At 39.6% G+C, this 26,834-nt stretch overlaps 1 protein-coding gene across 2 annotated transcripts in view; it reads right to left on the reverse strand.

Annotated features, from left to right (window-relative positions):
- APLF (aprataxin and PNKP like factor) overlaps window positions 1–26,834 on the reverse strand; it is a 133,938-nt gene that overhangs the window by 31,073 nt on the left and 76,031 nt on the right. For both annotated transcript variants that reach the window (XM_002709665.6, XM_089326348.1), the window contains 2 exons: window positions 19,783–20,135; window positions 13,031–13,156 (listed from right to left, as the gene is read on the reverse strand). In XM_002709665.6, coding sequence (XP_002709711.3) covers window positions 13,031–13,156; window positions 19,783–20,135 — 479 coding nt within the window. The remainder of the gene's footprint in view (window positions 1–13,030; window positions 13,157–19,782; window positions 20,136–26,834) is intronic.

The following is a 26,834-nucleotide window of genomic DNA, read 5'->3' on the forward strand; positions in this document are numbered from 1 at the left end:
ATAAGTCATTTAATCTTAGTTTCCCAGACAGAGTAAGTGACCATACCTAACATTCTTCAAAAGTCTCTCTGAACTGTAATTAAAATGAGTAAGGGGGCAAAAAGCTAACTTTTTATTTGCAGCCAGAATCAATACCAAAAAACCCTCAACAAATGAAAACAAAACACAACTTACACACCACTTCTATATATAGATATGCTTAGATATGAAAGTTTTTATTAGCACATGTATGCTACTGGCATTGGAAAACTTTCTCTTGATTACTAACTGCTCTGACCTTTTTAAAAGTGATTGATGACACAGAGACAGCAATTTTTGACATCATTATTCTTAGAAAGTCCTTGTGCTTTATTTCCTGCTTTTCAAAACAACACATTGGGCTTCTGCTTCTGGGAAGGATGTACACATCATAGGAGACCAGTACTCTCTTTTTCTTCCTTTTACAACTAGTGAAAAATGATAGATTTTAAAAATTACTCTTGCGGCAGAATTGTGGAAGCAATGAAAGTTTAGATGAATTCCAGAAGTTAAAAAGTCATTCCTACATGGGCTGACAGTCATTAACTATTTTCCTCCCTAAAGGCATTTACCAATTCTTGGTGTGGATTAAGGATAGGATTTGAACCTATCAAAGGAAGGAACTAGCAGAACTTTTCATGCTTTGCTGGGATTGTCTTGACAGTTTGGAAATGAAAGGAGTTTCAGACAAAACTTCTTTTTCCTAAGAAATATCTGGCAAGGAGGTGTGAAAAGCTGAACGTTGGGTATAAAATGTCAAAAAAAAAAAAAAAAAAACACAAAGTAAAATCTCCCACTAAATAGTATTTCAGAGACAAAGTCTCAATATAGGGAAGGGACAAATATAACAAATATAAAACTTATCAGAATCTGAGATGTGTTGAGAAGTGGTGAGCAATACAGTAAACTCAAAATTTCCAACACGGACTTTTAGAGCTAAGTAGTGACATAATTCTCAAAGAAAAGTCTAGACAAACCATGAAAAGGACAAACCAAAGGTAGACTGAGTTTTACTAAAGTTCTAACCTAGTTATTTCCTATTTAAATCTTTGCCTGGAATGAAAACACTAGCCTCTATAAATAGCCATGCAGAGGTAATACCCTCACATATGAAAGATAATATCTAGAATTCTTACAGTTAACTTTACACACAATGTTAGGATTACGATTAAAAACTATGAGACATACGGAGGCAGAATAATATGATTAACAATGAAGAAAAAAAGACACTGTTCCAAAAATATTTGATTTTAAAACTAATATATTTTACGGCCGGCGCCGTGGCTCACTAGGCTAATCCTCCGCCTTGCGGCACCAGCACACCGGGTTCTAGTCCTGGTCAGGGCGCTGGATTCTGTCCCGGTTGCCCCTCTTCCAGGCCAGCTCTCTGCTGTGGCCTGGGAGTGCAGTGGAGGATGGCCCAGGTGCTTGGGCCCTGCACCCCATGGGAGACCAGGATAAGTACTTGGCTCCTGCCATCAGATTAGCACGGTGCGCTGGCCGGCCGCAGCGGCCATTGGAGGGTGAACCAATGGCAAAGGAAGACATTTCTCTCTGTCTCTCTCTCTCACTGTCCACTCTGCCTGTCAAAAAAAATAATAATAATAAAATAAAAAATAATAATAAAAACTAATATATTTTAGAGAAAGAAAAAATAGGGAAAATGAATAAAAAGCTGGTTAATTTCACTAAGAATATGTAAGAAATCACAAGAATCAAATGGACATCATAGAACTAGAAAATATAATATCTGAAATTAAGAACTCTGGGTTAAGCAGCAGACTAGACAAACAAGATGACACGATTATTAAATTCAAAGACAAGTCAATAGCAAATATCAAATTTGAAGTATATACAGAAGAAAAAATTGGAAAGAATAAAACAATACAGAAAAGACATGAGATATAGTAAAAATTTAATATATGCTTAAGTGGAAGGAGAAAAGAGATGGGTTGGAGTGGAAGCAACTTCTGATGAGATAAAAGCCATGCAGTTTCCCAAAATTAATGAAAGACTTCAACCACAAAAACCTCAGTAAATCTCAAAGAAGATGAATACAAAAAAGCTATACCTGGGAAAATGATAGTTATACTGTTGAAAAATAACAGCAAAGATAAGACTCTTGAAAATGGCCAAAGAAAAGATGTATTAATTTCAAAGGAGCAAAAATCAGAGATAACCAATTTTTAAATGAAACTATGGATGCAAGAGTCAGCTGAATGACATCTTAGAGATGACAAAAGGAAACAAAGTTTGGTAAGCTAGCATCTGTAAGCAGTGAACAGAACCTTCAAGAGAGAATCAAATTAAGAATGTGTTCACCTAGGCCGGCGCCGTAGCTCACTAGGCTAATCTCCGCCTTGCGGCGCCAGCACACCGGGTTCTAGTCCGGGTCAGGGCGCCGGATTCTGTCCCGGTTGCCCCTCTTCCAGGCCAGCTCTCTGCTGTGGCCCGGGAAGGCAGTGGAGGATGGCCCAAGTCCTTGGGCTCTGCACCCACATGGGAGACCAGGATAAGTACCTGGCTCCTGCCATCAGATCAGTGCAGTGCGCTGGCCGGCTGCGGCGGCCATTGGAGGGTGAACCAACGGCAAAAGGAAGACCTTTCTCTCTGTCTCTCTCTCCCACTGTCCACTCTGCCTGTCAAAAAAAATAAAATAAAAATAAAAATAAATTAAAAAATAAGAATGTGTTCACCTTTTATTTCAGACACACAAAACTAAAAGAATGATTGTCTTGGAGATTTTCACTACAAGTAATACAAAAAAGTTCTTACGACTGAAATAAATGAACCCATATGAAAGGATAAAACTTCAGGAAGAAATAAAGGGAACAAAAAGAATAAATATCTGAATAAAAATTTTAAAAGTTGATACTTAAAATGTAAAAAAAAATAATGTTCTGAATTAATGTGTAAAGGGAGAAATATGATGACAGTTTTTTGTTCTTTTTTTTTTTAAAAAAAAAAAAGGCATAAAAGGAGATAAATAAAATTAAACTGATGCAATTTTCTGAGTGAATTTCCCATGTTTATGGCTTTTCCACTGAGTATTCCAGATGGTGCATTAAGAAAAGCTGATAGAATGAGAGGAGGAAATAGATAAACCTGTAAACAGAGTTGAGACTTCAACATTCTTCTCCTGGTGATTAACAAAACTTCAAAAAAATCAGATGAAGACAGCAGAGAAAGATGCAGCCACAATCATGGGAACTGGAAGACACAGGGACAGATGTTCCCCTATAGTCCTGCCAACATCTTGATTTTGGACATCTGGCCTCCAACACAACAGGGCAGGGGGTGGGGGTGGGGGGTGTCCAAGATGGCCGAATAGCAACAGGGTGGTCTCATCTAGGCTAAACGAAATTGATGGGAAAAAAGTGGAGACAGTACACTCTCAGGGCAAAGCTGCAGGGAAAAGTGCAGCGTGAGGTCCTGCGGTGCAGTAGAAACGGCCCAGACCTGTGCAGAAGGCGCAGACATGCAGCAACGTGTAAGGAAACAAAAGCAGCTTGGATCAGGAAAAAGCCCCCCACTGGCAAACAAGGTGAAGACAGACTGCATGGGCCGGTGCCACTGTTGACTCAGCTGGAGGGGGAACCTAGCAGACTGCACTGTTTTTAAGTCCAGCCGGGTTGCTCGGGGCAGCAGAGGAATGCTCACCCACGGTGGGGGGAAAAGGCAGTGCATCTCTCTCTCCCCTCCTCTGCTTTATGACAGCAGCCTGCGGCCAGCTGTGGGAGGGCTGGCACCATTTTTGGACATAAGCAGGTAGCGGCTGCTCCAGCTCTTGTGCGCACACCCAGCAACTTTTGAGGACACTCTCCACCCAGTCAGCAGGAGCAGCTGCATAGTTCAAGAGCAACTGGCAGAAAAAAAAAAAAAAAAAAAAAGAGAGAGAGCAACTGGCAGGGATGGTCTCCACCTGGCTAGCTATACCTACCCAGCAACGGGTGGGGAGCAGGAGCCATCTGTAAGGAAGGGAAGTGTGCCTGCGGGAACTCTTGTGCGCGCCCAGCATGACTGGGAAGCAAGCAGGGCTGCAGCCAGTGGGTATGGTAAGTGCCTGGGATCCAGAGATTTTACCAGAGAGAAAAACCCACATTCCTCACTGACTCTGAGTCTGCTAGGAGGATTGGGCCTGGTCCAGTGGGGCAGAACACACACAAGCAGTGGCTCTGGGAACACCTCGGTCTCCCTGTGGACACGACAGGCTAGCAGGGTGAAATGCTCCCTCTTGCACTCCTTGACCATGAGAGCCCTGGGTGCTGTGACTAAGAAAACACTGTGACTGCATGAGAGGAGGCAGAGTACAGCTGTGTTTCTGGACAATAACCGAGTACTGCTGCACACTCTCAGAGTTCCTTGGTTGCATAGAGTAACTCATAGCAGAGGGAACTGCACTCACAGGAAAGACTGTGCAGACCAACTGTGTGGTTCATACGGTGGTGCGGATGAGTGTTGAACACACTGGGAGCTAACACCTGAGCATGCCTCTGCTTGGAGGAGAGAAGGTGATGGGGTGCTTGCAGCAAGATAGGTGACTGTTCCTCTCCATTCTATTAACCAGAGGTGAGCAACCATGCCCAACAAGTGTTACCCTAGACATTTTCTCCACCCTGGAGCACAGACCAGAGCACCCTGGCCATACTGATCACACACCTGGCATTCACTGAAAGTACAGACATTCCATTAGGCCACAGGCATGGCTCTAAGATAAAAGCCATCAGAGGAAAAAAACAAACAAACAAACAAAAAAAAAAACCAATAAATTCTACAAATGCCTAAAAATAAATGTAGAAACTCAAGAAACAAGAATAAGGAAGATGCTATGATCTCCCCCAAAGGAACACAACATTTCAATATTAGAATGAGATGATCGGGCCGGCGCTGTGGCTCACTTGGTTAATCCTCCGCCTACCATGCCAGCATCCCATGTGGGTACCGGGTTCTAGTCCCAGTTGCTCCTCTTCTAGTCCAGCTCTCTGCTGTGGCCAGGGAGGGCAGTAGAGGATGGCCCAAGTACTTGGGCCCCTGCCCCCGCATGGGAGACCAGAAAGAAGCACCTGGCTCCTGGCTTCGGATTGGCAAAGCGCCAACTGTAGTGGCCATTTGGGGAGTGAACCAACAGAAGGAAGTCCTTTTCTCTGGCCATCTTTTCATTGTCTACAACTCTGTCACAAAAAAAGAAAAAAAAAAAAACTTTGTTGGCTGGCACCACGGCTCACTAGGCTAATCCTCCACCTGTAGCGCTGGTACTCCAGGTTCTAGTCCTGGTTGGGGCATCAGATTCTTTCCCGGTTGATCCTGTTCCAGTCCAGCTCTCTGCTGTGGCCCAGGAAGGCAGTGGAGGATGGCCCAAGTGCTTGGGCCCTGCACCCACATGGTAGACCAGGAGAGGCACCTGGCTCCTGGCTTCGGATTGGCGCAGCTCCGGCCGTAGTGGCCATTTATGGGGTGAACCAACAGAAGGAACACCTTTCTCTCTGTCTATCTCTCTCTCTAACTCTGCCTGTCATACAAAAAACAAAAACAAAAATGAAAAAAACTTTGTTAGACTGAGATGATGAAGAGATTGAGGAAATGCTGGAAATTGAATTCAAAAAATTAATCATAGGATTGCTTAAAGGCAATCAGAAGCAAATCCACAAACTAAATAAAACCATTTGTAATATTAATGAAAAATTTTCCATGAAATTGAGATTTTAAAGAGAAATCAAAATTAAATATTAGAAAGGAAGAACTCAATAGATCAAATAAAAATGCAGTAGAAAGCCTTAACAACAGAGTTGGTGAGGCAGAAGAAAGAATATCCAAACTAGAAGACAGATCTCTGGAAATTTTATAGTCAGACCAAAAACAAGAAGGAAAAATTAGAAAACTTAAAAACATCTGGATAGGGGCTGGTGCTTGTGGTGCAGCAGATTAACACCGTGGCCTGCAGTGCTGGCATCCCATATGGACGCTGGTTCAAAACCCGGCTGCTCCACTTCCAGTCCAGCTCTCTGCTATGACCTGGGATACCAGTAGAAGTTGGTCCAAGTCCTTGGGCCCCTGCATCCACATGGGAGACCTGGAAGAAGCTCCTGGCTTCAAATTGGTGCAGCCTTGGCTGCTGCAGCTAATTGGGGAGTGAACCATCGATGAAAGACCTCTGTCTCTCTCTTTCTCCCTCTGCCTCTCCTCTCTCTGTGTAACTCTGTTAAATAAATAAATAAATCTTAAAAAAAATGGATAACTTAAAGATAACTTAAAGTATTGGGATACTATCAAATGACCCAACATACAGATCTTAGGACAGCCTGAAGGAATGGAAAAAGAAAAGGGAATAGAAGGCCTACTTAGTGAAATAATTACAGAAAGTTTCCCTAACTTGGATAAAGAAAGGAAAATCCAAGTACTATACCATGCACAGCTCTAATTTATGAATGAAGGTGAAGTAAAGACCTTCCACACCAAACAGAAATTGAAAGAATTTGTCACCACATGTCCAGACTTACAAAAGATGCTAAAGGATGTACTACAAACAGAAACACAAAAAGAAACCCACCATCATGAAAGAATGTGAAGACATAAAATCCTCCAGTGAAAATACAAAAGAAATACAAAGTAAACAATAGGAATATTCATGGAAAAATGTCAGGGCCAAGTAATTACCTATCAATGGTCACCTTGAATGTAAATGGCCTCAACTCTCCAGTTAAAATATACAGAATGACCAAATGGATTAAAAAACAAGACCCATCTATTTGCTGCCTACAAGAAACACATCTCACCAACAAAGATACACAGACTGAAAGTGAAAGGATAGAAAAAGATATTCTATGCGACTATGCAAACAGAAAAAAAAAAAAGGACAGGTGTAGCCATCCTAACATCAGACAAAATAGACTTTAACGCAAAAACTGTTAAAAGAGACAAAGACAGATACTATGTAATGATTAAAGGGTCAATACAACAGGAAGAAATGACTATAATAAATGTATATATACCCAATTACAGGGTGCCTGGCTGTTTAAAACCTCTATTAATGGAACTAAAGGGAGACACAGACTCCCTTACTACATAGTAAGGACATAGTACTCATTACTACAGTAGTAACATAATAGATCACTATTACAATAGTAATGGTAATGAAGATGATTGCACCTCATATAAAAACGTAGGGGATATAGCAAAAGCAGTGTTAAGCGAGAAGTTTATAGCAAATAGTGCCTACATCAGCAAAGTAGAAAGTTGCCAAATCAATGAGCTGTCAATTCATCTCAAGGACATAGAAAAAAACAACAATCTGAACCACAAATTAGTAGGAGGAAAGAAAATTAAAATTAAGGAAGAAATAAACAAAATTGAAACCAAAAAATTACAAAAGATCAATGGAATGAAGAGCGGATTTTTTAAAAAAGTAAACAAAATTTACACACCATTGGTCCCACTAACCAAAAATAAAAAGAGGGAGAAGACCCAAATCAACAACATCAGAGATTAAAAAAGAAATGTAACAACAGATACCACAGAAATAAAAGAATAATCAGGAATTACTATAAAGAGTTGTATACCAACAAATTGGGACATCTAAAAGAAATGGATAGATTCCTAGACACATACAACCTACCTAAACTGAGTCATGAAGATATAGAGCACCCAAACAAACAGACTTAAAAAAAAAAAAGAAAACAGAGATTTAATCAGCAATAAAGCCCCTCCCAACAAAGAAAACACATGTCCCATTGGCTTCACTACCAGACATTTAAAGAATTCCTTAAAGAAGAATTAAAGAATTCTACCAGACATTAAAGAACTAACTTAAATTCTTCCAAAGCTATTCAAAACAACTGAAAGGGACGGAATCCTCCCAAACGTCTTCTATGAAGAAGTTTGCAAAAGAAGAAACTTCTCTGCATCACCTTAATTTCTAGCTAGAAAAAAAAAATGACAGAGGAGAACTATAGACCAATATCCCTGATGAACATAGACACAAAAATCCTCAACAAAATGCTAGCCAATTGAATCCAATAACACATCAGAAAGATCATTCACCCAGATCAAGTGGGATTTATCCCTGGTATGCAGGGATGGTTCAACATCTGAAAATCAATAAATGTGATTAACCACATTAACAAGCTGAAGATCAAAAACCACATGATAATCTCAATAGATGAAAAAAAAAGCATTTGACAAAATCCAACACCCTTTTATGTTGAAAACCTTAAGCAAATTGGGTATAGAAGTAACATTCCTCAACATAATCAAAGCGATTTATAACAAAACCACAGCCAGCATCCTACTGAATAGGGAAAAATTAGATCCAGAACCAGATGAAGATGCCTACTCCCACCACTGCTATTTAATATAGACCTGGAAGTTTTAGCCAGAGCCATCAGGCAAGAAAAAGAAGTCAAAGGGATACAAATAGGAAAGGAAGAAGTCAAACTGGCCGGCGCCGCAGCTCACTAGGCTAATCCTCCGCCTTGCAGCGCCAGCACACCGGGTTCTAGTCCCGGTTGGGGCGCCAGATTCTGTCCCGGTTGCCCTCTTCCAGGTCAGCTCTCTGCTGTGGCCAGGGAGTGCAGTGGAGGATGGCCCAAGTACTTGGGCCCTGCACCCCATGGGAGACCAGGATAAGTACCTGGCTCCTGCCATTGGATCAGCGCGGTGCGCCGGCTGCAGCGCGTGGGCCGCGGCAGCCATTGGAGGGAGAACCAATGGCAAAGGAAGACCTTTCTGTCTCTCTCTCTCACTGTCCACTCTGCCTGTCAAAAAAAAAAAAAAAAAAAGAAGTCAAACTATCCCTATTTGCAGATGACATGATTCTATATGCAGGGGATCCAAAAGACTCTACTAAGAGATTATTGGAACTCATAAAAGAGTTTGATCAAGTGGCAGGATATAAAATCAACACACAAAAATCTATAGCCTTTGTATACACAGACAATGCCATGGCTGAGAAAGAATTTATCAATCCCATTCACAATATCTACAAAAAATTTAAATACCTTGGAATAAATTTAACCAAGGACTTCAAAGATCTCTATGATGAAAATTACAAAACATTAAAGAAAGAAATAGAAGACATAAAATAGTAGAAAAATCTTCCATGTTCATGGATTGAAAGAATCAACATCATCAAAATGTCCATACTGCCAAAAGCAATTTATAGATTCGATGTGAGGCCAATCAAAATACCATAAACATTCTTCTCAAATACAGAAAAAATGATGCTAAAATTCATATGGAAACACAAGAGACCCCAAATAGCTAAAAACAACATTAAAAAGCAAAAACAAAGCTGGAGGTATTACAACACCAGACCTCAAGACATACTACAGGGCAGTTATAATCAAAACTGTCTGTTACAGGCACAAAAACAGACATGTAGACCAATGGAGCGGAATAGAAACCCCAGAAATAAATCCACATATCTACAACCAGCTTATCTTTGACAAAGGAGCAAATATCAACTCCTGGAGCCAAGACAGTCTCTTCAACAAACGATTCTGGAAAAACTGGATCCCCACATGCAGAGTACGAAACAAGACCCCTATCTCACACCTTATACAAAAATCCACTCAAAATGGATCAAAGACATACATCCACAACATGATACCATCAAATTACTAGAGAACATTGGGGAAACCCTACAAGACATTGAAATATGGAAAGACTTCTTAAAAAGGACTCCAGAAGCATAGGTAATCAAGGCCAAAATTAACAAGTGAGAAATTTCAAACTGAGAAGCTTCTGCACTAGACAGAAATACTCAGCAAAGTGAAGAGAGGCAACTGACAAAATAGGAGAAAATATTTGCAAACAAAGCAACTGACAAAGGACTAATTTCCAAAACTTATAAAGAACTCAAGAAACTCAACCAAAACAAAACAATCCAATTAAGAAATTGGCAAAGGAACTGAACAGATATTTCTCAAGAAAGGAAATTCAAATGGCCAATAAACACATGAGAAAATGCTCAGGATAGCTAGCCATCAGGGAAACACAAATCAAAACCACAATGAGGTTTCACCTCACCGTTAGAATGGCTCACATACAAAAATCAACAAACAACAAATGCAGGCAAGGATGTGGGGAGAAGGCTACCGCTACCTTAATCCACTGTTGGTGGGAATGTAAACTGGTACAGCCACTGTGGAAGATAGTATGGAGATACCTCAGAAAGCTGAATATAGACCTACCATATGATCCATCCATCCACTCCTGGGGATTTATCCAAAAGAAATGAAATCAGCAAATTAAAGAGTTATCTGTACCCCTCAGCTCAATTTACAATAACTAATTTATGGAATCAACCCAGATGTTCATCAACTGAAGACTGGCTAAAGAAATTCTGTTATATATTCACTACAGAATACTATACAGCAATAAAAAAAAAGAAATTCTGCCATTTCCAAAAAGAAATGGATGCAACTGGAAACCACTATACTTAGTGAAATAACCCAGACACAAAAGGACAAATACTATATGGTCTCTCTGATCTGTGGTAACTAATAGAGTACTTAAAATGTGATCTTTGGAAGTGAAACTGACACTTTGAGATGCAATGATTTTGAACAGCCCTTGCCTTGACTGTCAGGGAACAATGTTTTTCTTGTATGCTTGTTTCCTTTTGTTTTTTACTTCTTTTTCTTCATATTAATTGATTAACTCTCTACCTGGTGTAGGGTTAATCTTATGAGTATAAAAATTAACTGAAAATTAATCTCTGTAAAAAATAAAAATGGGAAAGGAAGAGGGAAGAGGAAGAAAGGCAGGAGTATGGGTGGGAGGGAAGTAGGGGGTAAGTATCATGTTCCCAAATCTGTATATATTAAATGCATGAAGTTGTATTCCTTAAACAAAATTTTTAAAAAAGGTATATATATGAAAAAATATTATCATGACTATTTTTTCTATTCAAAAGCTACTGTGGTTGAATGGGTTTGTATACAAATCAACCTGGGGAAAATGGCAATTTTTCATCTTTTGTTTTTCTTTTCTGAGATGCTGGCTCACTCTCCAAATGCCTGGGAGGCAGGAACTCGATCCAGGTCTGCCAACAAGTGTCTTAACTACGGTCCCTAATGTCTGCCCCTACATTTTAACAATCTTGAGTATTTCAATAATGAACATTTAAATTTTTATAATTATTTAACTCCTTGTGGAAAATATTTCTCATTAAGGTTTTATCATTTCTCCACAGAGGATTGATTATAGTTACTCCTAGGAACTGGATATTTTTTGATGTTGTTACAATCTCTAGAAAATTTTATTTTCCAACTGGTTGTCATAAGAACATAGATTGATGTTATGTATTGATTTTTAAAACTAACAACACTGCTAAGCACTCATTAACATTTATAATTCATCAGTGGCCTATTCTGTATTTCCTACATATAAAAATAATACCATCTGTAAACACTGAAGATTCATTTCTTCTTTTCTAATCCTTATCTACTTTCTTTTTCTTGTCTTACTACACTGCCTTATAAGTACAATTATGGACAGAAGTCATAGTAATAGGCATTTTTGTCTCATTTCTGAAAGGAAATTTTAGATACTTTACTTCTATGCATAATATTTTCTATAAGCATTTTTGTAGATAATTTTTATATTAAGGAGTTCCCTTCTATTTCTATTTTGTAATGCATATTCATCAAAAATGAATGCTGGTTTTTATTTTTCTAAATGTTTATTTGTTTTCATCTTCTCAAAAGGCAGAACAATAGAGAGAGAAAGCATCCACTTGCTGGTTCACCCTGCAAATGTCTGTAATGTTCAGGTCTGGGACAGGCCTATGCCAGAAGTCTGGAACTATGTACAGATCTCCCATGTGGGCATTGTTATCTCCCAATGCACTCACAGTAATCTGGATTGGAAGAGGAGATGCCAGGACTTGAACCTGTCCTCTGTTAATGGGATGCTGATTTTTATCAGGTTTTTTTATTATTATTCTAATCATTTGCAAGAGACCATATTACTTTCCTACTTATTCCAACAACACGCCAAATTATACTATCTTTTAACCTTAAATAAAACATAAATGCCTTAAATAAACCCTATTTGGTCATACTATATTTTCCTTTTCAATTATTGCAAGATTCACTTAATCTTTTTATACAGGAAATTTATATTTAAGTTCAAAATTTAAGCTTATCCTTTAATTTTTTCATTCTTGTATTATTCTTGATGGGTTTCAGTTTCAAGGTTATGCTGGCCTCATAAGGTGGAAGATACACTTAATTTTACTTTCTTTGGAATAGTTTATATAAAATTGGGTTCTCTTTCTTTAAATGTTTGGTAGAATTTGCCATGAAAGCCAAATGGGTTTGTAATTTCTTTGGTGGAAGACTTTTATTTATGTATTCAATTCTCCAATGTTATAGATTACTCAGTTTTCTTTTTCTTCTTGTTTCTGTCTTGAAAGTTGTATTTTTCTAGGTATTTGTTAATTACTTCTATACTTTCAAGCTCATTGCAAAGTTTATCATAGTTCCTCTTACTATCTGCAGAATGTTCTGCTCTAACGGAATAGTTACTTCTCAAATGGTAAGTTGTAAGCATTTTGAGTTTTCTTTCCACGACCAGAAGCTTATGTTGCCTTATTATTGAAAATCATAATCACAGAAATAGCAAAGTCTCCAAAGAGGCCAGTTGGTTCAGGATTCTGAATTCACAGTTATCTAAGAAAGATGGCTGTCCAGAGTTAAGGCTCTCAAATGTCAGAATCACTACTTCTTTCTTTGGTGGTGTGGTACATTTCAAGTACAATGGTTTTAAAATGATCCTATTTGCATTTTAGCAAGCTAGAAATGAGGAACAATTTCAGGCGCTTATAAGATTAATAACTCACCAACATGGTGTTATTTAAAAGAAACATAATCCTACCTATTACCAAAATGAAAATCTGTCACTTATGAAAGGTTAAAAGCTAAAAGATAAAGGCTTGAGAGAGAAACTGCTTTTTTGGATAAATAGCAGAAATTGGGGAGAGAAGTACAGCCAAACATTCCAGTTCACACACCTGTAACAAGATGCTCCATAGGGACACTCCGGCCGGTCATCAGTCTCCTCTTGGCCCGTAACTTGTGCATCTCCATAATCACTATCACCAGGGTGGCTGAAGTGTTGAAAATGAACAGGATTCTTCCTACATGGGTGATAAATAATGTGTCAGAAAAAATAATTCATGAACAGTCTAGCTTTTCTGTGGATACAGCAGGAAACCAAGCAATACAGATTTGATTATATAGAAAATGAACCAATGTGCAACCCTGTTAAAAACAAAGTTGATGGTGCGGGCATTGTGGTGAAGCAGGTAAAGCTGCCACCTGCAATGCTGGTACCCCATTATGGCACCAGTTCCAGTCCTGGCTGCTCCACTTCCGATTCAGCTTCCAGCTAATTCACCTGAGAAAGCAGCGAATGATGGCACAAAAATGCTTGTGCCATCCACCCTGCTATCCACGTGGGAAACCCAGAAGAAACTCCTGGCTCCTGGATTCTGCCTCGCTCCACTTTGGCCATTATGACCACTTGGGGAGTGAAACAGCAGACAGGATCTCTCTCTCTCCCCCTCTCTCTGTAACTCTTCCCAATAAATAAATAAATCTTTATAATAAAAAAAGTTAATGACATCTACTCAGTACAGGACTATCATGGTAACATAACAAATTCTTGGTGTCATGTGGTAGGCTATGAATATCAACAGACACTTTGAAAACGTTATATAGGACACATACATATATGAGTGTATAATATAAATATCATAATCATATACAACTTTTAAAGGCTATTTAAAAAAAGTGAGCATACCAATGTACTCTTTGCTTGTAGAGAATGTTATTAACATTCTAGAAAGTCTCCATGTACCCCAGTCCAATCATGAGTCTCATCTTTTAAAAAAAATTGTTTTATTTATATAAGGTGAACAAATTTCATGTATTTCATATATACAGATTTAGGAGCACAGTGATACTTCCAACCCTCCCTTCCTTTCTTATTCTTTCTTTTAATTTTTTTTTCTTTTTCAGGCAGAGTGGACAGAGAGAGAGAGAGACAGAGAGAAAGGTCTTCCTTTACTGTTGGTTCACCCTCCAATGACCACTGCGGCCAGTGCGCTGCGGCCAGCACACCACGCTGATCCGAAGCCAAGAGCCAGGTGCTTCTCCTGGTCTCCCACGCGGGTGCAGGACCCAAGGACCTGGGCCATCCTCCACTTCACTCCCGGGCCACAGCAGAGAGCTGGACTGGAAGAGGGGCAACCGGGACAGAATCCGGCGCCCCGACCGGGACTAGAACCCGGTGTGCCAGTGCCACAGGTGGAGGATTAGCTTATTGAGCCACGGCACCGGCCTCTTTTAATTTTCACAATAACATACTTTCAGTTTATTTTATAGTTATAAGCTTAACCCTCCACTAAGTAAAGAATTCAACAAATAGTAAATGGGAAAAAGAAAAAAAACACCGTTTCTCAACAGCAGAGACAAGGGTTGTAAAAATAATCAAATATCAAAATGTCAATTTCACTCATACACATCACATTTTTTGTACTTTATTAGTTACCACAGATCAGGGAAAACATATTTGTCTCTTTGGGACTGGCTTATTTCACTAAATAGTTTCTTTTTTTTTTCTTCTTCTTCTTTTTGACAGGCAGAGTGGACAGTGAGAGACAGACAGAGAGAAAGGTCTTCCTTTTGCCATTGGTTCACCCGCAATGGCCGCCGCAACTGGCGTGCTGTGGCTGGCGCACCACGCTGATCCGAAGCCAGGAGCCAGGTGCTTCTCCTGGTCTCCCATGCAGTTGCAGGACCCAAGCACTTGGCCATCTTCCACTGCACTCCTGGGCCACAGCAGAGAGCTGGACAGGAAGAGGAGTGACCGGGACAGAATCCGGCCCTAAATAGTTTCTAGTTGCATTCATTTTGTTATGACAGACAGGATTTCATTCTTTTTTATAGCTGAGTAATCCCACCTTACCTAACTCAAAGGTAACTAACTATCCTGCTTCTACAAGCATGTCTCACACTTTGTGGTTTTAGGACTCTTTTACACTCTTAAAAATTATTAAACTCCTGGCCGGCGCCATGGCTCAATAGGCTAATCCTCTGCCTGTGGCGCCGGCACCTCGGGGTTCTAGTCCCGGTCAGGGCGCTGGATTCTGTCCAGGTTGCCCCTCTTTCGGTCCAGCTCTCTGCTATGGCCCGGGAGTGCAGTGGAGGATGGCCCAAGTCGTTGGGCCCTGCACCTGCAAGGGAGACCAGGAGAAGCACCTGGCTCCTGGCTTCGGATCGCCAGCCGCAGCAGCCATTGGAGGGTGAACCAACGGCAAAAGGAAGACCTTTCTCTCTGTCTCTCTCTCTCTTTCACTGTCCACTCTGCCTGTCAAAAAATAAAAAAATAAAATAAAATAAAAATTATTAAACTGAGCGTTTTTGTTTATGTGGATCATTTATGCTAATCAATATTAAATATCAGATAATATAAAAATACATGACTTAAAATAACAATGATAAACTCTTTAAATGTATCATAAATAATATGTCAGCATTTCCTAAGAAAAAAAATCATGAAGATGTTTTATACTGTGAAGATTTCTTTAATGTCTGGCTTAAGAGAGGCATCTGGCTTCTCATATCTGCTTCTGCATTCAATCATTTACAATAACAAGTCATATGGCCTCTGGGAAACTACTGCTCAATGCAAATGAGAGAATAACAGAGAAAAAGGCACACACATAAAAGCTTTAATAGCATTATAAAAACAGTTCTAACCTAACACATTTCCTAAAAGTGTTCTGGAGACTTCCAGGGGTGTCCTGATTATAAATAAAGAAGTAATGATATAAAGCAGTTGGTCAAAGAGTCTGACTTTTTTATGTTTATATAATTAACGCATGCCACTACATGCAGCAATAGTACATTTTTATTAACATGTATTATTCCTTTTTATAAAGCCGTGATAATTTATCCATTCTACTGCTGATGAACTTTTAACTTTATTCCAGCTGTTGACTTTCATGAATAAGAAACTTAACAAACAACAACAAAACAAACAATTCAGTTAAGAAATGGGCAAAGGATGAACAGGCATTTTTCAAGAGAGGAAATTCAAATGTCCAATAGACACTTGAGAAAATGATCAGAATCACTAGCCATCAGGGAAATGCAAATCAAAACCACAAAGAGGTTTCACCTCACTCCAGTTAGAATGGCCCACATACAGAAATCAACAAATGACAAATGCTGGCAAAGATGTAGGAAAAAAGGTACTCTGATACTTTGTTGGTGGGAAGATAAACTGGTGCAACCACTGCGGAAGACAGTATGGAGATAGAGATACCTCAGAAATCTGCATATAGAGCTACCATATGATCCAGCCATCCCACTCCTGGGAATTTACCCAAACCAAACGCAGTCACGAAAGACTTATGTGTACCCCCATGATCACTGCAGCTTCACAACAGCCAAGATATGGAATCAAGCCAGATGTCCATCAGCTGATGACTAGATAAAGAAATTATGGTATATATACACTGTGGAGTAAAATAATGAAATTCTCTGTAAAAGGATTTCATAAAAATGAAATCTTCTCTTTCACAATAAGATGATTGCAACTGGAAACCATTATGCTTAATGAAATAAGCCAGTCCAAAATAGACAGATATCATATGTTTTCCCTGATCAAAGGCAATGAAAAGAGTACCTGAAATATAATGTTGAAGTGAAATAGACATTTTGAGAATCAGTGACGGTTTATAGCCCTTGTCTCCTTCATTGAGGAACAGTATTTTGTTTTGCTGTGTTTTGTTTTCTCTTCATACTATTTGTTGAAATCTTTTACTTAGGGTAGCATTAACTATACAAGCATTAAGTGGACTAAAAAAAAAAAAAATCACTGTAGGGGCCAGCACTGTGGCTCACTTGGTTAATCCTCCGCCTGCAGCGCTGGCATCCCATATGGGTGCCAGGTTCTAGTCCCTGTTGCTCCTCTTCCAGTCCAGCTCTCTGCTGTGGCCCAGAAGGGCAGTGGAGGATGGCCCAAGTGCTTGGGCCCCTGTACCTGCATGGGAGACGAGGAGAAGCACCTGGCTCCTGGCTTCTGATTGGCGCAGCACGCCTGCTATAGCGGCCATTTGGGGGGTGAACCAACAGAAGGAAGACCTTTCTCTCTGTCTGTCTCTCTCTCTCTCTCTCACTGTCTAATTCTATCTGTCAAATAAATTTTAAAAAATTTTAATAAAAAAAATCACTGTAAAAATTAAGAGTGGGAATACAAGAGGGAGGGAAAGAAAGGTTAGAGCATGGGTGAGGGGATAATGCCACTATGTTCCTGTCACAATATAAAGGAAATATATGAAACTTGTATAACTTAAATAAAATATAATTAAAATATAATTTTTTTAAAAAATAGAAACACTAGGGTGTGTTTGAATGAGGATGACAATGATCCAGGAAAGATGTTTTCTGCTAGTAGAATAAATCTACTGGAACACTAAAAAACAACAAATTTGTTTCATAAATGTGTTGTTTAGATTTTTTAAAGATTTACTTATTTGGAAAGGTGACAGAGAGAGAGAGAGAGAGAGAGAGAGGGAGATTCACAGATTTTCCCATCCACTGGTTCACTCCTCAAATGGCTGCAATGCCTGGGGCTGGCCCAGGCTGAAGTCAGGATCCTGAAACTCCAACCGGGTTTCCCATGTGGGTGGCAGGGGCTCAAGTACATGGGCCATAATCATCTGTTTCCCCAGGCACATAAGCAGGGAGCCGATTCAGAAGCAGAGGAGCCAGGACTTGAACCAGCACTCGTATATAGGATGCCCACACTGTAAGTGGCAACCTAACCCACTGTGCCATAGTACCCTCACCAGCTGTTGAATTTTATCAAAGAATTTTCTCTATCGAGATAATCACTATGATTTTTTAACTGTATTATAAACTGAACTGTATCCCCTCAAAATTCTTATGTTGAAGTTCTATTCCCCAAGGGAATAGATGGAGCCTGTAAAAAGATAATTAAGGTTAATTAAGTTTAATAAGGTATCCTTATTAGATGGAGACATCAGAGATGTGTGAGCACACACAGAAGGCCAAATAAGGACATCGTGAGGATGCAGTCATTCATAAGAGACAAGAGGTCTCAGAAGAAATCAAACTTGGTGACACCTTTATCTAAGACAGGAATGGGGAACCTTTTTCATATCAGGGGCCATTTGGATATTTATAACATCATTCATGGGCCATACAAATTATCAACTTAAAAACTGAATTCCAAATCCTGCCTCCAGTTGTCTTGGCAAGGCCAGACCAAATGATTTCACAGGTCTCAGATGGCCTGGGAGCTGGATGTTCCCCACCCATGAGCTAAGACCTCCAGACTCCAGAACTGTGAGAAAGTTTCCATTGTTTAAGTCTCCCAACCTAGACTGGCATTTTGGTATAGCAGCTTTAGCAAACTAATACAAAAACCAAATAGGATTTTTCAAAATCCAAAGTAACAGAAGATTATTTGCTTGTATTTGACAAGTTTTTATATTATATCCTAGATGGAGAATGAAACCCATTGAAAATAGACAAACTGTGTGAAAATGCATAGAAATGTTGAAATTGAAAATATTTAAGTACTAAAATAGTAATACATTAAAAATACTATGAACCTGAAATAAAGAGAAGATTTGATGTAAATACACTATTGCATAGAGGACATCAAACTACTGGAATGCATTGTTATTGAGTTTAACAGGCTGGGTGGGAAAGAATTATCTTAAAATAGGGCTATGTAGTTAAATACCAGCTACTATAAACATTATAGATGAAACTCTAGTCTAAAACTAAGTGGTTATAATTGAAAGTCACAAGATATGAAATTAAATAGATATGAAATTAAAACATAGTATAATGTATTAAAATGCAGGAAGCATGTGAGAAACCAATGAACCCAGGAAATACATTCTCAGTTATTTTAGAGGGTACCATGGTGATCCAAAGAGTAACAGGAAGAATAAAGAAAAATGTACACACACAATAAGATACCTTAACTCTCTCTCTCTCTCACTGTCTAACTCTGCCTGTCCAAAAAAAAAAAAAAAAAAAAAAAAAAAAGATACCTAAACTCAACCTGAAATGTACCTTAATAGTTAGGCCGTACACAACTATTTATTAAGCCATTTCTCTGACATAAAGACATTAAATAAGTAGATATTTAAGTCTGAGTGAATTTCAAGTCTGGATTCCTAAGTATTCAGGTCCTTCCATCTATCAGCATGTCTACTTATAAAATATTTAATTCCCTATTCTATCTTAAAAGCCTCTGGGGGCTGCTGCTGTGGCATAGTGGGTTAGGCATCTGCCTGCAGCACCAGCATCCCATATGGGTGCTGGTTCTAATCCCGGCTGTTCCACTTCTGATCCAGCTCTCTGCTATGGCCTGGGAAAGCAGTAGAGGATGGCCTGGGTGCTTGGGCCCCTGCACCTGCGTGGGAGACCCAGAAGAAGCTCCTGGATCCTGGCTTCAGATCAGCACAGTTCCAGCCATTGCGGCTTTTTGGGGAGTGAACAAACAGATGAAAGACACCTTCCTTCCTCCTTCCCTCCCTCCCTCCCTCTGGCAGGATTGGCTAGAATGAACACTGAGAAACTGCAAACCAATAGAAATATAGTAAAGGCCAATGGGTTTTTATGAGGTTTTTAATACACTATACCTAATACCTATATAGATAGCCACATGCTGTTCAAATAAAGAAATTGTTTGCCACCCATAACTTCATTTTACCTGTAGCAGTTTGCCCCATACATGCAGGATGTCCTCTTGACTTTGTTTTCATCAGAACCTTCTGGAACTGAGTCAGCAGCCTTTGCATGCAAAGTTTCAGGACTGGTGGGAGCCGAGCCAGATTCAGGATGAGGTCCTGCAGACTCAACAGGGAATGATTTGTCTTGAGCTGGATAGCTTTCAGAACCACCTATTGCCTGGTCTTCTTTATCTGCTGTTTCTTTAGTGGTGAGTTTATGTTCAGAAACCTCACCAAGCTCTTCTATTGGAGTTTCGTCTCTCTGTGCAATAGTCTTCATGTTATTCATCTCTGTGCTACTTAATGTGACTGCAGAAAATATTTGTGGTCTTTCCTATAAGTCAAATTATAAAAATCAGAAATAAATGAAACATATTAAAAAGAAATATAAAAATTTAAGCATAAAAGGATGAAACAACAACATGCATGAAATATATATATTTGAAAAACTTAAGTTTCACATTTTAAAGTTACTAAAAATAGCAATATGTTCTATGGCTCTACTTTAATAATTTTAAAACAATCTGCAGAATAGTTCTTAAATGTCACTATTAAACAACATGTCATTCTCTTCACAAGTAAGCACTGTCCTTATAATTTCCAATAAGTTACTGTAATACATTGTTTCTACCATCTAAATATCATGATTTTCCCTGCTGAATGATAAAATTGTTCTACCCTCACAGAAATATTTGAAGGAAGCTATGTCATCACTAGGTCAGAAAAAATGATTCCTTTTCAAATGATCTGAACAAAAATTTTATTTTAACCAGTTTTAAGGTGCTTTGAACCAATTAAACATTCCCTCTAGCACTACAGGACCTTTTTGGTTTGTACGTACAACAAACACAAAGAATAAGCCTAGTCTTGTTAAAAATGACCTCTTGATTACATGTACTTCCTGTGGAGCAGACACACTGCTCAGATAAATTCCATCCCCCCTGGTAATCATCTGCCATGCAATGATAACACAGCAGATACACATGAATGTTTACTCTCATTTATAACAAAGGACACATGTGCCCTGCTTGCCATCTGGAGAAAGCTCATTTTGATGTTACTTTATATCTAATAGCCAAAATTTCTTAGTGTGATATCATTAGAATAGCTTCTTTAGGAATAATTATATATATATATGTTTTAATATTTTTTGTTTGTTTTAAAGAAACACATATGTAACCTTACAGTGCTATCCGAACTGACTAATGACCTTGTAAAAGAAACGTAGGCCTTATCATTGTTCTGAGGAGTAACAGACACCTACAGGGAAAGTAATTACTTGGTTATCTCTCGTAGTTGACGCTGGTCTGATGCCACACATGCCATAATCTTCTAAACATGCACGCTGCTTCCAAACTGCCCAACAACATCCTGATTGCATCCCTTTCACTACAGACAAGTTTGCACGTGCCAACAATCCACCCCTCCACTCATCAGTCCCACTGAACAGCTCTCCTCAATTTTTAATTTGTCCCTGTTCAGATAGTAAAGGGATGGGTCAGTAAATCCACTGGCTATGCAGATGTTCAATAAAATGCCAGTCTCATTCATACAGGCATTTCTAAATTCCACAAGTAATTCTCTTGGAACACCATTCTTCTCTTGATTTCAGAAAGGGTGGAAGTAACCTTTCCCCACAAACACTCTACTCCCCTAAACCTTAAACTTTCTAGCTTCTCAGTTCTCTTTCTATGAAGCCTAGGGCTAGGATGGTGAACATTTCTCATACCTTTTAATATGCCCTGCAGTGAAAGGGCTTCATTTCAAACAAGGGATATTTACAGTTAGTGCTTTTGTACCCAGCTTTGCGCCTCAGTAGCACTTTGGGGATAATGGGGGCAAGAACCCACTCAATATCCCATCACATTTATAACAGAAAAAGGAAAAAACATTTATAATAGGAAAAAATACAACTAGGGAAGTGGTTAAATATATCAGAATTGATTCTTACTATGAAACACCATGCAGACATTAAAATAATAATGACATCCACAGATAACTGTAACCAAATAAGAATGATACAGACACTATGATGCCACCTCCGCAAAAATAAAATCCTTATATGTCTATGTGTATACATTACTTGTGTAAATAAATCTAAATGAAAACATTTAGAATATAAACCAAAATAGTAATAAGGCAGCAGGATCAAATGATGAAACAAATTGAGGCTTTACTCTTCACACACTTCTGAACATTATTTTCACAATAAGCATGTATTATTTTGCCATATAAGAAATGAAAAACCAAAGAAATGAAATATAATAAACGAAATGTGGGGCCAACACTGTGGCATATTGGGTTAAGCTGTTGCCTGCAGCACCAGCATCCCACATGGGCATCAATTCGAGTCCCAGATGCTCTACTTCTGATCCAACTCCCTGCTAATGTGTCTGGGGAAACAATGGAGGATGGCCCAAGTGCTTGTACCCCTGCACCCACATGAGAGACCCAGAAGAAGCTCCTGGTTTCTGGCTTTGGCCTGGCCTAGCCCTGGCCATTGTAGTCATTTGAGCAGTAAACCAACAAATGAAAGACCTCTCTCTCTCTCTCTTTTCCTCTCCCTCTCTCCCTCTCTCTCTCTTTGTAATCTGCCTTTTCAAATAAATCTTAAAAAAAAATGGAACATGGGCTGGCACCGCGGCTCACTAGGCTAATCCTCCGCCTGCGGTGCCGGCACCCTGGGTTCTAGTCCAGGTTGGGGTGCCAGATTCTGTCCCGGTTGCCCCTCTTCCAGGCCAGCTCTCTACTGTGGCCCGGGAAGGCAGTGGAGGATGGCCCAGGTGCTCGGGCTTTGCACCCGCATGGGAGACCAGGAGGAAGTACCTGGCTCCTGGCTTTGGATCGGCGCAGTGCCGGCTGTAATGGCCATTTGGGGGATGAACCAACAGAAGGAAGACCTTTCTCTCTGTCTCTCTCACTGTCTAACTCTGCCTGTCCAAAAAAAAAAAAAAAAAAATGAACGTGTAGCATCATATTTCAACCCCCTCTATTTCTATGAAATATAAAGAAAGATTTTATTTATTACAAAAATTTGAACATCTTCACAAGGAGTACATTTAACACGTTAATTTATTCTAAAACAGAACAGAATGTTAGTCAAATACTATGGATCAGGGGTTCTCAAATATACTTTGGGAGGCACAAAAGCTAAAATTCATAATGTTCTTTATGGAGTGCCATAAAATATTAATATACAGTGGAACTTAGCATTCAAGAATTTAACATTCATGGTTTCAATTATTTATAAATGATCCCAAAAATCCATTACATGTAGTCATTTCTAAGTTTGAGGAGACATAAATTTGTACTGTGCCAATTTCAAAGTTCATGAACTACAGCAAGTCACCACCTGACAATAAATTAAGAAAAAAAAAGTGAGGGAACAGGAAAGATGGAAGATACTCTGTATTTGGAAGCAACAGGAGAAATACAGAGAGCCCTATTTTTCCTAAACGTCCCACATCAGCTTACTAGATTAGATGACAATGTAAAGGATTAAGTGTGGAAGGATGGAGACTCATGCTTCAGAGACTAGATCCTCTACAATGTAAAATACATGTTAGAGACCTCATGGACTGGGGATAAGACCTCATTCAACTCGGAGCCAGTGGAAGATGTGCTTAGAAGTGGTTGGTGTGTACTAGTAAGGCTATTAAAATAGCCCATTAGTCTGTGCACCAAGGCAATCCCTGCCCTTCAACCATCTCAAGTTTTAATGTACTACAAAAGACAGGAAAAAGAACCTCTCCCTAATACAAGTTTGGTGAGGTAATGTGCTGCTGCTTCCAGGACACCCTTGGCAAGACAGTCTGGGCTGCCTTCAAAGTCCTGCCTCAGTTCCATTAGCACCCATGTGCCAATGACTACTCTGGGCTCCAACTTCTTCCTGAGCTTCACACTCCTACATTCAGTGAGTAGTGAACACGCATCTCAGTTCAAAATGTCAAAACCGAAATCCTACCTCTGTATTCTCTACTACACTTTTCTGTCAACAGAATTTACCCATTAGCCTAGCTAGAAATTTGAAAACCTATCCTTCAGTCTCTTTCCCTAACTCTTCCCAGACCTAAGCAACAAGTCATACAGTTGTGCTTCCTAAACAGTTTTAACTCAGTGCCTTCTCATCATCCTTAAAGTCCCTGCCCTAGCTCAGTCTCTGAATTCCTTGATTGCATTAATGCCATAATCTCCTTCAGCTCTCAGTCTTGCTCTCTTTGAATCTCTCCTCTAGAGAACTGCCAGAATTACCTCTGTGCCAGAAAACATTTCAAGGTCTGGCCACTGACAAACTGGTTCCCACCGCAGGCTACACTCTCAACTCACAATGCTTGCCCTACTTTGCACCAAGAATTCTAAGAATCCTAATTCTCAGCATAGTGTTTGTATCCCCTTTGCTCTTATACCTGCTGTCCAATCTACCTGGGCCTGGTAACTCTCTGAACAAAAGAACACAGCAGAAACAACACTATGCCAGTTCTAGTCCTAGGCCTTAACAAATCTGACAGCTTCTACTTTCAACCCCTTGGCATCAAGCTGCCAAGTAAAGAAGCTCAGTCTGTACTACTTAATTTTAAGTGGATGAAGGTAGGCCCAGCCAATCCCTAGTCACCTCATCAACCTTCCTATGGCATGATTCATGTGAGTAAAGCCATTTTTAAGGCTCCAGGCTCAGCTGGGACCCAGTCGAACACAGTACAGCTGAAAACAAAAGCATAAAGCATATCATAAAAGAATGGCCCAACTGACTGCGGTCAATCCATGCACTTAAAAACTAAATAATTGTGGGGCTGGCACTGTGGTATAGCAGATAGTCACCACCTGCAGTGCCGGCATCCCACATGGCCACTGGTTCGAGTCCCAGCTGCTCCACTTCCGATCCAGCTCTCTGCTATGGTCTGGGAAGGCAGTAGAAGACAGCCCAAGACCTTGGGCTCCTGCACCCATGTGGGAGACCTAGAAGAAGCACCTAGCTCCTGGCTTCAGATAGGCACAGCTCTGGTCATTGTGGCCATTTGGGGAGTGAACCAGTAGATGGAAGACTTTCTCTCTCTCTCTCTCTCTGTGTCTCTCCTCTCTGTGTAACTCTGCCTTTCAAATAAATAAATAAATCTTTTAAAAAAATCATTGTGTATTAAGCCACTAAGTGCTGGGGAAACTTTGTATCACAGCAATAGACAGCTGATACATTTCTAATCCTATTTTGCCTAAGATGTTTCAGTTGGGCATCCTTCTGAAACATGTTTAAATTAGATAATGTAACAGAAATACCATTGTCTTAGTCCATGCTTTGCTTTTTTCTTTTTTAATTTATGAAGGACAGAAATTTATTCTTCCATAATTCTAAGGTATGGCAAGTTCAAGATCAAGTTGCTGGTGTGCCTCCTCACATGGCAGAACAATGAATGAAAGCAAACTAATCTCTGTAAGTCCTTTTTATATCAGTATTGATCCATTCATGAGTGGAGTCATCATGTTCTACACACTACCATTAGGCCCCACCTCCAAATACTATCGCATTGGGGATTAAATTAGAGCATGAGTTTTTGGAAGGAACACAAATATTCAAACCACAGTTTTGATGTGGTTTGGGGTTGTGCCCCTCTTATTTATGTGCTAGAAGCTTGGTGCCAGTGTGGCTATGATGGGAGGTGTTGAGGTCATTAACAGGAAAGTGATTAGGTCATTGGAAGTGCTCCACTTGGAAAGGATCAATGCAGTTCTGGCAGGACCCTGCTAGAATAGGTTGTTACAAAACAAGCAAGATTGCACATGGGAGACCTAGAAGAAGCTCCTGGCTTCTGCCTTCAGATCAGATAAACCCAGCTCTGGGCATTGCAGCCATTTGGAGAGTGAACCAGCAAACAGAAAGCTGACTCTCTCTCTCTCTTTCTCTATCTGCCTCTGCCTCTCTGTAACTCTCCCTTTCAAATAAATAAATAAATCCTTAAAAAAATTAGCAAAATTGGCCTTTCCCAGGTCTCTGGCTTTCTCTTTTGCCATGTGATCTCTCCTTCTTGCATGAGCTCCCATCATTATGCCATCTGCCATGCTATAATACAGCCAGAAGTCTTCACTAAAGCTAGAAGATGCTGGCACCACGGTCTTGGACCTCTAAAACTGTGAGCTAAATAAACATCTTTTCTTTATTAAGATACTAAGCCTCAGGTATTTTCTTACAGCAACAGAAAATGGACTAATATGCCTAACAACTCTCCTTTTCATCAAAGTTAATCAACTCAAGCACTCTCATTTTACTGCTAAATAAACAATTGCAAAACTGGTAAAAAGTTGCCAAAAGACAAATAAGAACTGACGAAAAAATGGACTGTTTTAGAACAATTACTTTCATGAACAGAAATTATAAAAGTCATAAAACTCTCGCATACAGTCAAATATCTATTGTGGAAAAAATCCATTATACTTCAAACAAAAAGACCTGCATAGTTTGAGATTCAAGCTCCCTTGCAATGTTAACTTGTGCCTCAGTTCCCTCTGAGGTGTTCAATGATGGTGTACCACTAGTCCTCCACTTTGAGGCACATTAAAATTGGGGGAGTTTTAGATTCTACTGATATTTATGCCCAACAGATCAAATGAATCAGAATCTCAGATATAGGCCTAGTACTCACTAGTCACTGTCCCTTCTTCCCTAAGAGAATACAACTGATTCTTCCCAAGTAAATGGACCTAAGCCTACTCTGCAGGCCTAGCAAAAACTGTTCTTAGTCCTTTATCATTGGCAGCCTCCACCCATAGAGTGGAAAGATGGGCCCAGTCTCCATTTTTTTTCTCATGTTCAACTTTTCCCTCTCACTTGCTCTGCACTGTAGCTATCCCTTCAGGATTAGCTGCTCACCAGTGGTACAACTGAAACTGGGCAGGGATGGAGGGTAGGTTTAGAAGACCCCACTTGGGTCTTACGTCTCAGTCCCGCTCTCTGGCCCAGCTTTACCAGAATCCTGAACATTATTATCAAACCTTGAGCCTTGTTTCTCCTGTGCAAGGAGAGAGAAATCTCCCTCATAACCCT

Source organism: Oryctolagus cuniculus, chromosome 2, assembly GCF_051225735.1.
Source record: "Oryctolagus cuniculus isolate XC-2025 breed Fujian yellow rabbit chromosome 2, ASM5122573v1, whole genome shotgun sequence".
NCBI lineage: Eukaryota > Metazoa > Chordata > Mammalia > Lagomorpha > Leporidae > Oryctolagus > Oryctolagus cuniculus.